The sequence below is a fragment of the Pholcus phalangioides genome, unplaced genomic scaffold, assembly GCF_987345545.1.
Source record: "Pholcus phalangioides strain wild (caught in Gottingen) unplaced genomic scaffold, Ppha-v1.0 ptg000022l_1, whole genome shotgun sequence".
Taxonomy (NCBI): Eukaryota; Metazoa; Arthropoda; class Arachnida; order Araneae; family Pholcidae; genus Pholcus; species Pholcus phalangioides.
In genome coordinates, this window is record NW_028301615.1 from 36,248,243 (window position 1) to 36,264,460 (window position 16,218).

Here is a 16,218-nt window from a genome sequence, read left to right on the forward strand (position 1 = left end):
TCGCTGAAATCGAGAGGCCGCAATGTCTCTTTTCTGTGAGTCACGCGATAAGGGGGAAGGAACGACGTCTCTGCGGCATAATGGTCAGTGCGGTTGCACGAGGTCTGGGGTTCGATTCCCGGCGGAGAAAAACAACTTTTCTTTTCGGAAGTTCACCTCAGTATATTATCTGTAAAATATATTGATTCGAAGAAATTTTTTTCACTTGTAAAAAAACAAGCCTTACCTCAGTGTGACCGGCCCATGCTGAAGATCGTAGAGGCGTCCAACCGTCGTTATCAGCGTGGTCGGGATCTGCGCCAGCGTTCAGGAGTAGTTCCACGATAGTTGAATGCCCTTGACGAGCGGCTGTCGGGAAAACAGATCGAACGTCATTACTAAGATCCCGGAAAAAATAAAAAAATAAAATTAAGAATTGAAACAATAAGGTATTTTTTTGTTATGCAATTATGGGGGCCTTGCATTTCATACTATGGCAGCGACTAACGAAAGTTTGGTGCAATCGAGTGATTTTTAGTTCTCAAGTGATGTGCGGCCCCGTTCAGAAGAGGATACTGGTGTTACCTAGATGCCAGTGGATTCGGTATCCAGGAGATCGTATTCCTATTGTGCCATTCAGACGAGTTGGAGCATCGGACGATATTTGAGTATTGGAGACAAGAATAGCTACGCAACCGGTTGACGCACCTCTTCACGCGCTAGTTTCCTCGCTACTCTGAAATATTCCTGCATTAGTGGTGCGCTTTTTTTTACATTGATGATAACCTTCGTCTCATTGTACGCAACTGCCCGTTTCTCAGGTAGTTGATCGTTCACCACTCTTGTGTCGGGATGTCTCCTTGTATCTTCTTTATATATGCTGATAAGTTGTTCATAATGAATATTAAAAACGTTTTAAATTACGTAATTTCTTATCTATATCCTCAATCGTAGTATTGGTAAATATTCTTGTGATTTTGTGTATGAAGGTAAGAAACCGAATGACTGTCATTTTTTTCCCTCAGTCTTTTGCATTTTAAAGTGTTTCTAAGTGGCGTCATGTGGGGAACGATAAGCAATTGGAGTCGTTCAGCCCACCGGTCTCTCGGACTCCGAGCTACTAGAAATCGATTTGAGTAACCCCACGTGAGGAGGACCTAAGAGATATCAAAAGACAGGCATCGGTACCTCATCGACAACCCATATACATGGCAGACAGATCATGTGACACACACACACACGCCCATTAACGTCAATGTCCAAGTCAACTTCCATCTATGGACTTAAAAGAAATCGCATATAATGAAAAAACAGAAAACTAGGGGAAAAAGTGGGAATTCTTCCAGGGAAAAAAAGAAAGAAAAGGATCTCCGAGAGCTGTCATTCCCGTTATACCTTTTAACTTTTATCTCCAGAACAGTCTCAGGGAAAAAATGGCAACTCTATTTACCTCGCAACTGAGCCATCATTCTCATAGAAGACCTCCAGGGTAAGTTATAGGTAGAGACAAAAATTCGCAGCCGAAAAAGAAAATAGGAGAAAACGGAGGAAGAAGAAGTAGAAAAAAAATCCATCTTTTTCGCAATACGGATAAAATAAAGGCGCCACGGGAGAGAGAGAATGGCGTCTCACACTCTCTCTTCGCCATTTTCTATTTTACTTTTCTGCCCTCGTCCAAGAAATAAGGACTGACATCTTGAGTGGGTGGTTACAGGACACAAGCAACGGCGGGTTGACAACATAACTGTGAAGTTTATTCGACAGACAATGGTGTAGGGGGGGGAGGGAGGGGGCTGTCTTGTTGAGAATTATTGCCGAGGAGGGATGGACAGAGATGGACAACGCGGGGACAAGACCTAAGCAACACCTCCCACCCCGTTACAGGCTAAATGAGCTTGATAGAATTCCTTGTGAAAGTCCAAGTTACTTTATACACACACACACACATCTCAGATCCTTATATATATTTTTGTTGTTGGAAAGGATACGTCGGGAATTGTGACAGAGACCTAACAAGATAATGGTGCGGAGAACGAGATAATAATGTTAAAATAGATATAAAAAGAAAGTTTTTTTTTTTCTTTCCGGAGGAGCTCCGCGAAAATCGACTTTTAGTGACAATTGGCTTTTACGGGGGTTGGGAAAGTATTCGGAGTATTTGTTCGCCGCGTTATTTTCACTGGCGGATGGAGGAAAATCCGTTAATTTTACGGTTTGTTACGGTGAATTTGTGGAATTCTCCGCCGGAAAAAAAGAGGGAGTTCGCACCGAAAAGGAAAATAAAAATATATTTTACGTGTTTCTGAAGTTTATTTTGGAGTTCTCAATGTGTGCCTTTGGGCAGCGCCGAATCGAAATACGGGGTGGCCCGCTAATATGAAAATAGTTGAAAAAATTCGTAACAAAAATTGGAGGAATTGTTAAATTTAAATGCAGTGGTTTTTTTTTTGCGGAAAAGTTATTTCCACGAAGGGGGGGATTTGTTTTCGTACAGAAGGAAGAAAATTAGTTTGGATTTTTGTCGATAGAGGACGCTGCAAGGAAATCAAATCACCCGAAATATGCAAATCAGATTCTTATAAAATGTACGGTGTACGATTAATACCTCGTTTCTGAATTTCCCTTGGATATGCAAGCGCGTTGCCGGCGCTTATGCATATCCCTTTCATTTATTTTGGAATTTTCCAAGATATATTTTTGCATTTTTGATACACAAAAAAGTGCATTAAAAACAAAAATGTCAGCAAATCTGTATTTTTCATTATTCATTTATTTTTTGAAAGAAATAATTAACTTCATTCAAATTTTTTTCAGCCAAGATGATACAGAAGAGAGATCGAAGAAAGGTTCAGGTGCAATCACTCCGGCTAGAATTTTGTGCAGCGCCCCCTGTTGACGAAAATTCAAACTACTTTTTTTCCCTTTACAAATGATAATTTGTAACAAAACGAAAATCCCCGATTATAAGAATAACTTCTTCACAAACCGCATTCATAAAACGTAAACGAAAAATAAGTCCTTTAAATTTATGAATTTTGAAACTATTTACGAATTTATGGGACATCCCGTATTTCGATTCGGCACTGGGAAAACATGGCAGCATTCCCCCCCCCCCCCCCCGCGAGCACATGCACATAATTAATGAGATAAATCAACGTCATTGACCATACGTACTTGAACTAGTAGAATGACTACCACACGGCTTATATTCATTACTCCTTCTTCCCCCCGTCATTTTATATTTATACTTATTTCCCCTCTTGAGAAATTTTCCCGAAGTCATTTCCGTGGAATGGTTCCAAAATATATTTCCTAAAGCTATTATTCCACCAAAAAATACACTGGCGTCGCTTCTTTACCCTCTATACGGATCAGACGAGTAACGGTCCAGAAAAAAAATTGGGGGTAGGCTGTGCCATAGACGCGGCCGCAAGTTCTGACGCGAATACGTTTTTTGTGCCTTGAATCGCGTGTTGGGTACTGAAATTATGTCATTATCATAGGCTTTGTCTTTGTAATAGCTAACAAATGACATCGATGCCATCTATTTTCGTTCTGAATTGCTCGAGATATAGCGGAAAAAAATTTGTTACGAATCGGGGCAGCGAGCCTGGTCAATACCTTCTAAAGCAGAGCGGCTTCGATCTCTTCTATCTCCGAAACGCTATCTCCGCTGAGGTAAAACACCAAACTTCACCAATAGTACTTTATCCACTAATGGCGACATCACAATGAAAACCTTATGTCAGCTCCAATAACACAGAATCCAAGAGAAAAAAGTTCAAATTTTTGTCTATAGAGAGTGTTGCACGAAAGCAAATCACAGAATTGTGGACCTGCGCATATTTCTTCAATCTCTTCTGTGTCTGAAACGTTCGTAAAGCTTCAGCCGGTGATTCGTGGCTGAGGTAAAATAAATTTCAACGTCACAATGAAAAGCTTATGCGGGTGACAGGAAAATTCAGAAACCAGCTGTTAATCGTACACCCTCAATTTTACAGGACTCTGATGTGCATATTTACAATAATTTGATTTGGTGCGATGTCCTCTATCAACGAAAATTTGAACTAAAATAATTTCTTTTTTTGTTCTGTACCAAAAAAAAAATCCCCATTCGTGAGAATAGCGTTTTCGTAAACTGCATTCAAATATACCAATTCCTCAATTTTTATGAATTTTTAAACTATTTACGAATTTATGGGACACCCTGTGCAATCAAATTTCTGTGAAGTTAAAATTTTACTTTATTTTCATTCAGATTGTGCTAATACGTCCGGATTCTTCTGTATGCTGCGCCTGTCTGGTTGTTCTCGAAGAAAATGAATATCATCGCTCTGGAGAGATTTCAGAACAAGACTCTGAGGAGATACACCGGACTACCTTGGTACGTTAGAAACGTTAATATCAGACGTGATTCCGGAGTGGCTGATGTAACGTCATATGCAAAGAAACTGGCAAAGAACTTATTTGATAAATTGAACGATTCTGAATTTCCACACCTTGCGGAGATTTCATCATACGACAGTGGACACAAAGCACGATTAAAAAGACCAAAAAATTTTCTACACATGCCTCGACCTGTGTTGCCAGGTCTATGAAGATTTGAAAACTTTTGAAAGAAAAAAAAAACCCTTGGGTCTCAGGTGAACCTACGTCTTCACCCACCTTATTAGAATCTAACTATCATTGCAAAGCGCACTACTGCACAGGAATTGGCAGAGTCATGATGAAGGGGGTTTGATGGATTATAACTATCCATTGGAACCCCGTTTCACCAATTACGGTTTCGGTTTCGCTAATACGTCCGAAAAGAGTCTCGATAAAGTATGGCACATGAACATGCCGTATATCAGTGATTCCCAATGTAAGTCATCTTATGAAACATCAAGTGAGTGACCATATGTGTGACCAAGTGAGCGACTACGTGAGTTGGCCCGGATATCTCATTTCAAACCCGACATTTCAGCAATAGACATTATCTCATAATGTCTATTGCTGTCACAAATGCATTGGCGTACGTATTAAGCGTGACCGGGGGGGGGGGGGGATTTTAAAGTTTTTCTTCAGGACTGTTATATACTCCAGCTGATGTTGAAAAATTTCGCTGCAACATAAATTTGGAAACAATTATTTTATGCTTCACAGCAAATTCAAAATTTTTAGTGCCCATATATTAAAATATTACATAACCACAAGAGGGAAGGGATGAAGAGGCTGATCATCTTTGTAGACACTCAGCCGGTCAATCATACCGTCACCCACTTGGTCACTCATAAGGTCGCTAACTTATACGGCCATTCACTTTGTCACTCATTCCGTCATTAACTTAGTCATTATTAGGTCACTCATTCCGTCACTAACTTAGTCATTATTAGGTCACTCATTTCGTCACTAACTTAGCCATTATTAGGTCACTCATACGGTCACTTGCTTGGTCACTCATACGGTCACTTGCTTGGTCACTCATACGATCATTTGCTTGGTCACTCAAACGATCATTCACTTGGTCGCTCATCCCGTCACTCACTTGTTCATTATTACGGTCACTAGTTTGGTCACTCACGTGGTCATTATTACGGTTACTCATATGGTCACTCACTTGGTCATTATTACGGTTAGTAATATGGTCACTCATCTGGTCATTAGTACGGTCACTCATATGGTCACTCCCTGGGTCATTATTACAGTAACTCATATGGTCACTCACTATATCACTCATAAGTGAAACAGTCACTCGCTTGGAAACTGACATAAGCACTCACTCGGTCACCCATATGGTCAATCATTCAAGTGTAACTCCCTTGGACACTCATACCATCACCCACTTGGTCACTCATCTCATACAATCATCCATATGGTCAATCACTCGGTCACTCCTACAGTCACTCCCTTAGTCAATCAGCCTGTCTTCGCTCCTATTCACGGGTCGAGATACAGTGGCCACCACTTATAAGAATCACGTTTTGTTCAGCCATTTTGATTCTTATAAGCGGTCGATCCTTATATATCCGGAATTTTTTTTTTGCTGTTATTCTTCCAGTTACCACTGGAGTACGGAAGGGGGTGGGGTGGGGGCCTTCATGCGTGTTTATGATGTTTTTAACATAAAAACCGCAAAAAATAAACCTTATCAATTTTTATTGAATATTTGAATTTAATTTCTAAAATTTTAAATTTTAGTTTAAACATCAACAGCATATCGCTGCCCTTGGGCGTCGTTTGGTGTGCCAAAGTAGACTGACTAAAATATTACACAGTAACTGTACTGCTGTCACAGCCTCCACAAGGGGGTAGGGCTGACAGGGCTCCAGCCCTGGGACCCGGGATGAGCCCCATCATTTTTTTTTGGTTTTTCAAGCTAGAAATTCACTGTAGAGGGGCCCTTGAGAAGTCTGTCCCGGGGAACCATCAAAGATTCCAACCTAGGGGCCCTGCTCCGGGATCTGGGGAGGATAACTCTAAATCAGAGGCTCCCAAACTTTTTGTTCCATCGACCGCCCCCACCCTTCAGAACATCTTTTAATCATCAACCCCCCCCCCCCTCCCGACTCAAGCTAACCCATAGGATCTTATGTGATACCCGTAGCTTCTGGGCGATTATTGGGCGATAATGCCCTTTTCGGAAGCACTATTCTAAATAGATTCGCTTTTCAGTAACTACATTGACAAAAGACTAATTTTTTTGTAAAAACAATTAACTTCGTTCTGTCATTCATGGAAAGAAGCTCACTTCACTACAAAGCTGTAAACATAGAGGTTTTTTTTTTGGGGGGGGGGGGGTGAAGAAAGGCAACAGTCAATATGAGATGGTTTTATTACAAAGGTAAAAATAACAATAAGTAGTCCTCCAATATAATCTAATAATCAAAAATATTCTACAAGTTCCTACTGTGATGAAGGGTGGCAGTTTTTGAGAACATTTTCTTTTTATTCTCATAAGCGGAAATCTGATTCTTATAACTAACGGTGATCCTATTTTAAAACGTCATTTGTATTTCGTTTCGCTGATTTGATCCTTATAAGCGGTGGCTACTGCATGAGTGACTTCTGAATCACATAATTTATAGAACCGTTACGATCTCCCCCCATTTTTTTTTTCCGTAGAAATATCTAATATCTCCCAATTTATAAAAACAAAACCCCTAATCCTGCGGCCGAAATGTTTCGAATAAACTTCTCATATAACGTCCCGCGGTTTCCATTCGACGTCACCCGAGCCCGGGGGAAATACACGTGGAAAATCCGACCGGAAAATCGCAGCATTTGGAGAAAACGAAGCTGATTGAGTTTAAGATTAAAAAGAAGAGACAACAAAACTAATATAAAAAACAGCTGGAAAAGAAAGTTCGAGAAAACTCCTAAAGGCGTAAAGAAATAAAAACGGGAGAGAATCGAATCTTGTCCCGGAGCTGGGAAAAATAATTAATGCGATACGTTTTGGGGGAGCTTTGAAAACTCTACCGAAACGTCTTCTGAGATGGTCTAGTGATGATGATGATGCACAGCGACCCGGAAGACGGAAATATATATATATCGCGGAAATTTAATCAGCTCCAGAATCCGGGAAAGAGTCGACGACGCAGAAACGAGTGTTTTGTGTGATCCGAGTTCGCCGGGACAAGTCCTGGAACACATTCCTGGAAAGAATTTTTCCCCCGCAGTTGATAAGAGTCAGAGAGAGAGAGAGAAATCCGGGAGTTTTATTCACTTTCAACGAGTTCCAAATTGAATTCCGTTTATGTGCGTATATGACAACTGTGGGACGCGAAAGTATCCAAGTGCCATGTCAGATGGGCTCAACACGAGTTATTCGTATTCCACTCGTGGTTGTGAGCAAAGTCTTGAGGAACTTTGAGAGAGGAAAAGGCGACGTTTTCTCTCTGGATTTTTGGATTCAAGTCGGTTGGATTGGTTTGTTTGTCTTTCTCGTTTGGGAAATGCCACACGAACCAACCCACTGGAAACGCACTGTGTATCAGGGGTCGATGGACACCTTGGGGGTCCTTGGTGAGAGGGGATCTGTGAGCTGGATGAGAAAAACTGAATTTTTTTTGGCATTTCTTAACATTTCATACCGTACACCGTCCAGACTTTATCGGCCCCGTCAATTTTAGCCGTTGCCCCAGATGGGGGGGGGGGGGGTGCTGGATGGTGTCGGGTGCTTTATTATGCATGCATACATTACAAATGTGTTACATGCACGACAATAAAGCACATTAAAAAAGAGAACAAGTAGCAAAAAATTCACGACAGCAATTAGAGGGGGGGGGGGAATTACAAATAGACGTTTGTTGATTTTTTGGCTATTTTGTCTGTTGTGGCTTTTGTATTTGTATAACAAATTGTTTTTGCATACGCTGAATATTTTTCGGTAGACGGATCCGTGGCCTTGATTTTATTGGCACAAGGGGGTTCATGGCCTTAATTTCAACGATAAAGTGGGTCCGTGGCCTTGAATTTCTTCATATGAGGGGTTAGTAGACTTAATTTTAGCGATAAAGAGGAGGGAGGGGGCCTCCGTGGCTTTAAATTTGTTGGTACAAGGAGGTCCGTGGCCTTACATTTGTTGGCGTAAAGGAGTCTGGTCTTGAATCTGTTGGCACAAAGGGGTTTGTAACCTTAACACTTTGGACACACAAGGGGTTCGTAGCTCAATTTTAGAGACAAAAAAGTGGCCCACAACCTTTAATAGTCCAAGTGCCAGATGTGCGGTGATTCTGTCGCTCGCGAGGCCAGAAACTTCTAAGTATAGGGTGGTCATAGGACCTGTATTTTACGGGACATTCCCGTTATTTTGTTCGCATTAACTTTTTCATAAAATGTCCCGTTTCTCTCCCCCCCCCATATTTTCAAGAAGGCTTTGTTGGATTTTTGAAATCAAGAATTGATATTATTCACATGACAAATCAATGCCTTTGACGATATTTTTGGCTGTGATCGACAACAACATCGCATAGGAGGCGCTTACACCACTTGTAGTGGGTAGGTTCACAGCGAAATATGAGGAATTTTAGCTTGAGCTAATTGCAATAATTTGCCAGATGTTTTCGCCATTTGCATAAGTGAAAAACTACCCCCCCCCCCCATCACTAATCTTAGACAATTTTTTTAGCTCTAATTGGCAACCTCACTTGTCCAGATTTCACCGGAAATCAAATGATCTAGGAATATGACGCGGGACACCCAAGTCATCTGTAAATGTGCTGCGGGCCACTTAAGAGAACTGGGACTTTGCCGCGGGACGCTTGAGTGATCTATAAATGTGTCCCTGGCCACTCAAGGGACGTAGAACTGCACCGCGAGTCACTTAAATGATCTGCAAATGTGCCAGTTTGTTCATTTTTACAAAATTAGGTTTGAGGTCGCGGGTCACATCAGATAACCCTGACGGCCACAATTGGGCCATGATTGAACATGTACGTCGTACATATTCATTTCACACGAACTGGTACAAGCACTAACGTGTTTTGCGTGTGCATGCATCACCCTAAAGGCCCTTTCACACGGAGCGGATGCGGATGCGGGTCCGGAAGAAGTTTTAACAATTGGAATATACTGCGCCTTTCAGACGAGCCGAAAAATCTCCGCACCTAGGAAATGTTCATGCGGGTCCGGACGTCGTCCGCATGTGTCAAAACCTAAGTGCGGGCTCCGCATCCGCACATAGAAGTTTTGACAATAGGTTTATTCGGAGCTATTCAGACGATGCGGATGCGGAGCGAATTCGTCCGCATCTTTGGCTACTTTTTGAAGGTGATTTTTCACGGAATTTTTTTAATTATTTGCCATAAATACCCTTAAAAACACCATATGATGGTCCCTGCTCATTAATATAATGTACCTACATACGTCTATCCCTCCGTTTCCTTCTGAGATGGAGATATAGCAACTTTAACTGCCTTTTGTCCATATTTCACAATTTTATACAATAAAACCTGTCAACAACGGCCACTGACGGGACCAAAATTATAAGCCGTTCTGTTCATTACGAATATTTAATTGACTACATACTTTAATAACTTTCAAATTTAATTTAAAAATAATCATTTTTTTCTTTTTAAATTTTTAAAATTATTTATAAATATAAATATCTGAAATATTATTTTAAATATTTGTTATTTTTTTAAATTTTTAATCTGTTAATTTTTTTAAACTTTAAAAAGAATACTTTTATTAAACAACGTTATCCACGTACGGTGTTCACTCAGGGCCGGATTAAGACGTTTGAAGACCCTAGCGCTTGAATAGTTTTGGTGGCTCCCCCCGAATACCTACGAGTATATTTTACTCGATATTTAGTCTATAAACTTAAAAAAATGAAATTTTATATTTCAGAAGTGACTAATGTAAGGATGGGATTTCACTCTAAAAGGTTTATGAAAGTTATTTTATAAAACTTGAAAAAAGCAACTAATAAATTGCAAGTGCAACCGATAAATATATTAGTTGCTTTTTTAAAAGAATTATTATAAAATTTTTATAGTGTAATCCATACTTGAGGCCGGGATTATACTATAAGGTTTTGTAAAAGATCTTTTAAAAAAGTTGAAAAATTCAACCAATAGGCGCATCGGTTGCATTCAAGCAAATGCAACCGGTGATCTTAATGGTTGAATTTTTCACGTTTTATCAAAGAGCTTTTACAAAACTTTTATAGTGTAATCCCGGCCTAAGACAGAATTGTGATGTGAATATTTCTAAGCACAGACATTTTGAAAGTCCCAACCCCTCCCTTTTTTTTATACTTGCAAATTCTTTGATATTTGCCGAATTTTTTTTTTTTTTGGAACATCGAATGTTTTGGATGTTTTTGGATTTGATTTTTCGAACATTGGATGTGTTTTTGGAATTTTTTTTCCATATTTTTCCGAAAAGACGGATTTTTTTTTTCAAAATATTTTGAAAATATTTTAAGACATTTTCTCCCATCGACTACTTGTGAGGATCGGAATGAAGACATCTTTATTCCCATATTCTATGTGGCTCTAGATTAAACCACCAAAGAATGCCTCTAGGCTGCCTATGGGCACTGAATCAGGGGTGAAGGAGAAAAATAATTACAAAAATTGCGAAAAAACAGTTCATATGCACGAATTTCGAACTAAAGATGCGGGCGATTCGTCCGCATCTTCAGCGCTCGTTTGAAAGGGTATGCGGACCCGCGTCCGCATCCGCTCCGTGTGAAAGGGGCCTAACGTATTTATGCTGTCTGAGTTGCGCTTGTTACGTGTTCTTGCTGATGCTACATCTTTTTCTTTCCATATTTCGAAGTGGAAACAAAAACAAATTCGAAGACTGCTGCCATACACTCCATGTAGGCTTCACTAGCCCTTCGGCTGTTTGTGGCGAGCCGCGGCGGTGGTCGAATTGTCATAAAGACGGACTACCGGGTTCGAACCCCACAGTCTCTACAGTGGTAGTCGGCTGAGGTCGATTTTTTGTGGTTCCCAACTTCAAGGCGCAAATGCGGACCGACCCCCCCCCCCCCTTTCCCGTTGAAAAGTCTCGCCACAGGCAGCAACACGCCTACAACGATACAATTACTCAATCATTACACTTCACTCATAGTTAGTATCTGTTAGTATATGTTTTCGCCAATTGCATAAGTGAAAAACTACCCTCCATCACTACTCTAAGCCAATTTTTTTAGCTTTAATTGGCAACCTCTGTTGTCCATGATCTCACCGGAAATCAAATGATCTAGGAATATGCCGCGGGACACCTAAGTCATCTGTAAATGTGCTGCGGGCCACTTAAGAGTACTGGGACTTTGCCGCGGGTCGCTTGAGTGATCTATAAATATGATATAGATGATCCGGACAATGTGCCAGGGACAATGTGCTTATATCACTGAGTGTGACAGAGCCTGGGTGTCTCTCGGTTCCTATCACTATCACTCATAGTTAGAAAAACTGATGGCGGATGGCGTCACTACACGTAACAAGAATGACAGAGAAACAAACTACACGTACGGTTGTAATTATTGTGTGCATTGTATTATTGTATATCGCTACACGTAATTATTGTATATTGTATCCATGGCAACCATTGTTAACTGTTCGATATATAGCCGTTCTAAGTATTCTAATAAGTGTTTTTCCTTTTCACCTCTGATTATTGTTTCTGTGAAATCGGGAACGACTTACCATGTCCTGTACAACGCATGTTTTTGAGGCGTGGATCGAGAACGAATTCTTTCAACTGTACAATACACATTCCAACATGTACCAATTCATTAGAAGTTCCACAGAGGAATGTGGAGGACGAGGTGCAAGTGTGGTTCAAGTAGTAGTAGCTGTTTGTAGCGGGAGCTGAATTTTCTAAAATAAACCGAATCTGCAACTGCATCATTCAAGAAAAAGGATTATAAGAGACCGAATGTTCATCAATAAAATATGATTAAAATTTGTGATAATTTTGGGGCTTTTCCCTTCCTCATAAATTTCCATCGCCGAGTGTTTACCGAATTTCAAAAACCCATATATTATCCAGAACAATACATTTTTTCCTTTCTTCCCATTAGAAAAAAACGGAAGGCGAAAGTAAAATAAATGAGACGCTCATAATCATAATAAGCACAAAGAGCGGATTAAAACTCGGAAAATTTCGCGCTTCGCCACTAATAATAAATCTCAAAGCGCTCGATTCAATTTCTCATTTACCTCCGTTCGGTTCATTAAGCCAAAAAACGAAAGAAATCCGCCAGTTATGCCGAGGCCCGAAAAAGAATCTGGCCAAGGCCTTGACTATCCGGTTTTGTTCCCTGGGGCGAGGTTACGGATAATTAGACACTTACGCACACGCTTCTCGCTCATTTCCCACACTCATCCCCCTCGCTCATCTCTTTCGGATGCGTCGATGAAAGTGTGTTTACCGTTCATCTCCTCCGATTCCTGTTACAACAACAACGTGCTACTAATATCCGAGAGTTTTTCTTCTATAAGAGAAACTCTCTTCCTTCGAATCTTTTACACTGTTTTAGCTTAGAATTTTCTTCTTGTTGAAAACTTATTTTGAGTAACAAATAACTCGCGTTCAGGATTGTGTTGCAAATCCCGACGCTGCTCTTAAATAGCTTCGACAGGAAAACTACTATCGTGAAAATTTTTGAAAGATTTTCCGGGAGCTATGAGTTAGGAAAACAAGGGCAAGTGTTAGGTGGCAAGTTCCCCTTTAGAAAGTCTCGCCACAGAGAGCAACGGGCCTACAGCGGCACAAATATTCAATCATTACACTCCCCCCTTATAGTTTGAAAAATAGATGGCAGTACTTCCGCTGTGGTGATCGAGTGGTCATAGTGACGGACTCGCTTCGAACCCCACCGTCACCACAGTGGTGGTCGGCTTAAGTTGGTTTCCTGGGGTTCCCACCTTCCAGGCGCGAATGCGAGCCGATCTCCCCTTTAAAAAGTCTCGCCACAGAAAGCAACAGACCTACAAATATGTAATTCAACCATAACACATTACTCACTTCACTTCTGAAATGTAGATGGCGGCACTGAAAAATCAAACACAACGCTACATACGCATTCAGACTGTTAGGTACACACACAGTTACACTTCCGGCACAATTCACTAGGTAGTAAATCGCCCATAGATGGTGATGGACCTGAGTTGTGCTTGGTTTGGACGAAAGAAAGCAAAATGGCAGCACTGTATAACAAGCATTACAGAAAAACAAACTTCACAACACATACGCGATCATTCCAACATGTACTCATTCGTTAGAAATTCCATGGAGGAATATGAATGAGGTGCACGTATGGTGTGGTAGTAGTAGTTTCATCCATGTTCTTCACAATAAGCCAGATTTTTCAATCAGCCAACGACTTATGTTTCCAAGGAGCCTGCTTTTCATGCACTTTCGTTGACAAGACACCTTCTTTCAATTAGCCTACAACATATTTGGGGCCGTTCAAGTATTACGTCATCATCGATGAGGGGGGAGGGGATTTCCGATTTGCTGACTTTCGATGACAAGGGGTGAGGGGGGGGGTTTGGATAATGCTTACGTCATCAGCTACCCTTTGTGAAAATATGAGTTAGGATTCAGAGGGGCAGAGCTGATGACGAAATTTTTCTGACAATGGGGGGAGGAAGTCAGCGTTTTGCTGACTTTTGCTGACAAGGAGGGGGCGCGTCAAAAATGGTTGAAAATTTGCTTACGTAATACTTGAACGGCCCCTTATACAATACACCTGGGGCATAAGATTTACAGCTATCGAAAACAATAATCGAACTCAAATGTATACAGTTGAATTTCCACTACATAACGAAACCGAAGTTCCATGTCATCTAAAGATGCACGGTTCTGGGTATACAAACAGTATTCTCATAACAATGGATCTTTTATACTCCAATTCACAAACATATACACAAGCGATATTTTATTAGCGAAAAAGGAAGGGAAGCAAACCACGGAGGCGTCATATGATTTCGTTTTGCTTCTCCATCACGGGTACGAACAACGACTGCGATAGTCATCGCCATGTTCCCGGCAAAGACAAAAAAAAAAAAAAAAGTTATTGATAGAAGCCAACTCGTGTCCTGTCTTTTCTCCATCAACATCTAACATCAATTCTTTTTCTTATTCCTTTTGCCTGTTCCTTCATATATATAGTAACCATTTCTTCCATATTTTTTTTGGTATTTCTTCCATCTGCATCCATCCTTCGTGGCAAAGTGAAGCGCAATCAGTCTTCCTTTAGCAGAGAAGAGAGAAAAGATGAAGAGAGAGAGAAGAAGTTATTGTAGCTTTTTGACACATCTTTGATAGATGGCCGCACAGAGATCGGCCATTTTGAGAGGTCTGTGCCTTGTATTCTCGGTGATGTGTGGGAATAAAAAAATTGTGAACTATTCGCTGTTGTTTTTTTTTTTTAGAGTTTTCCTACAATTTGTTCTTTTCACCATTAGTTTGACTTGTTTTTCGTTTTAACGAACCCTCTCACGAACTTTGACCATCTTTCGCCGATGGACACGAATCCGTTTCTCATACGAAGAAAAGAAAAATAATAAATATCTTGAGAAAACTTGTTACAACTATCCAGATTTACTATCATGTTCTCTGCTACGACGAAATGATGTATTGGTTTTAACACTCTCTCTGGCGTGTTACGACTCACCGATATATGATGTTTTCGATTTTTTTTTTCTAAAAAAGGATTATAAGACTTTTTTTTTTTAGAATCGAAAGCTGTTTTTTTCTTCGTTTTGCCTTTTTTCTGCCCTATTTATTTGTGGAAATGTTTGCTGAAGTTGTTTCCGTGTTTTTGCTTTGCTGTCGGACACGTTTTTTTAACACTAACCCTAAAAAATAGATCAGGAAATGTAGAATCTTTTTTTTTTTGGTCTTACTTGGGAGTCAAGATAGATAGAATTACTGATTTATTGTGTCTAGAATGTGTCTTGTGTTTTTGGATGGGGGGAGTCGTATATATAACGGACTGATTCTAGAATTTATCGTCAACGTAAAATGTAGAACTTCCACGAGATTCAGACCAAAACTGTCGAAGTCGAGCTGTTGGAATGAGTTGTCGAAAATTTTCTTGTGCGTTAATTTTTCCCGTGGAAATAATATTGACAATAAAGGCATTCCCTCTCTTTAGGAGGTTTCGCTTTATACGATGTCGCTATAACGCGATTTCTGAAAGTCGATTTTAGGAATTTCAACCTGAAAAATGGAATGGAATTCTGGAAATGGGTCTGCAAATTGGAGACATAATATAGTTAAATGCTTTGACAACGAAGTACGTTGAATTTGACGATGTAGCTGAGACAAATAAGAAAGAAATTCTCAAAAATACAACTCAAACGTCACGAATGGCGTTTGGTAACACATCGATAATGCCATGAGAAATTCAATCGAAAAAAGCGGTTTCAGTGAAACTAGAATTTTTACATCAGCGAGAAAAATGCGGAATTCTCTGGCTTTGCTACTAAAGTTTTTATACACATTGATTGTCAGCCAAATCTCAGCTGTTTCATTAATTAGAAAGACTTAACAGCCTATCACACAAGGCTCTTCAGGAAAGAAAACATCCACACGCTCACTAGAACCAATCAGAAATAGTGAAGACAGAAAAAGTATTAATTTAAATCAATCATCATATTGCATACATACGAGATTTATTCATAGTTTTGAATAATTAATTCATTTAAAAAAAGTTGCTTCGGTGTGTTCAGTTCTTTTCAAATTTTTCTGAAGAAAACCCCAACCCCCTAATCCCTATCTTTCCCA

General features: G+C 40.1%; 1 protein-coding gene across 2 annotated transcripts in view; it reads right to left on the reverse strand.

Annotated features, from left to right (window-relative positions):
* The window catches only part of LOC149070274 (uncharacterized), a 195,935-nt gene that overhangs the window by 28,152 nt on the left and 151,565 nt on the right, over positions 1 to 16,218 (reverse strand). For both annotated transcript variants that reach the window (XM_089250238.1, XM_089250239.1), the window contains exon 4: positions 227 to 348. In XM_089250238.1, the coding sequence (XP_089106364.1) occupies positions 227 to 348 (122 nt within the window). The remainder of the gene's footprint in view (positions 1 to 226; positions 349 to 16,218) is intronic.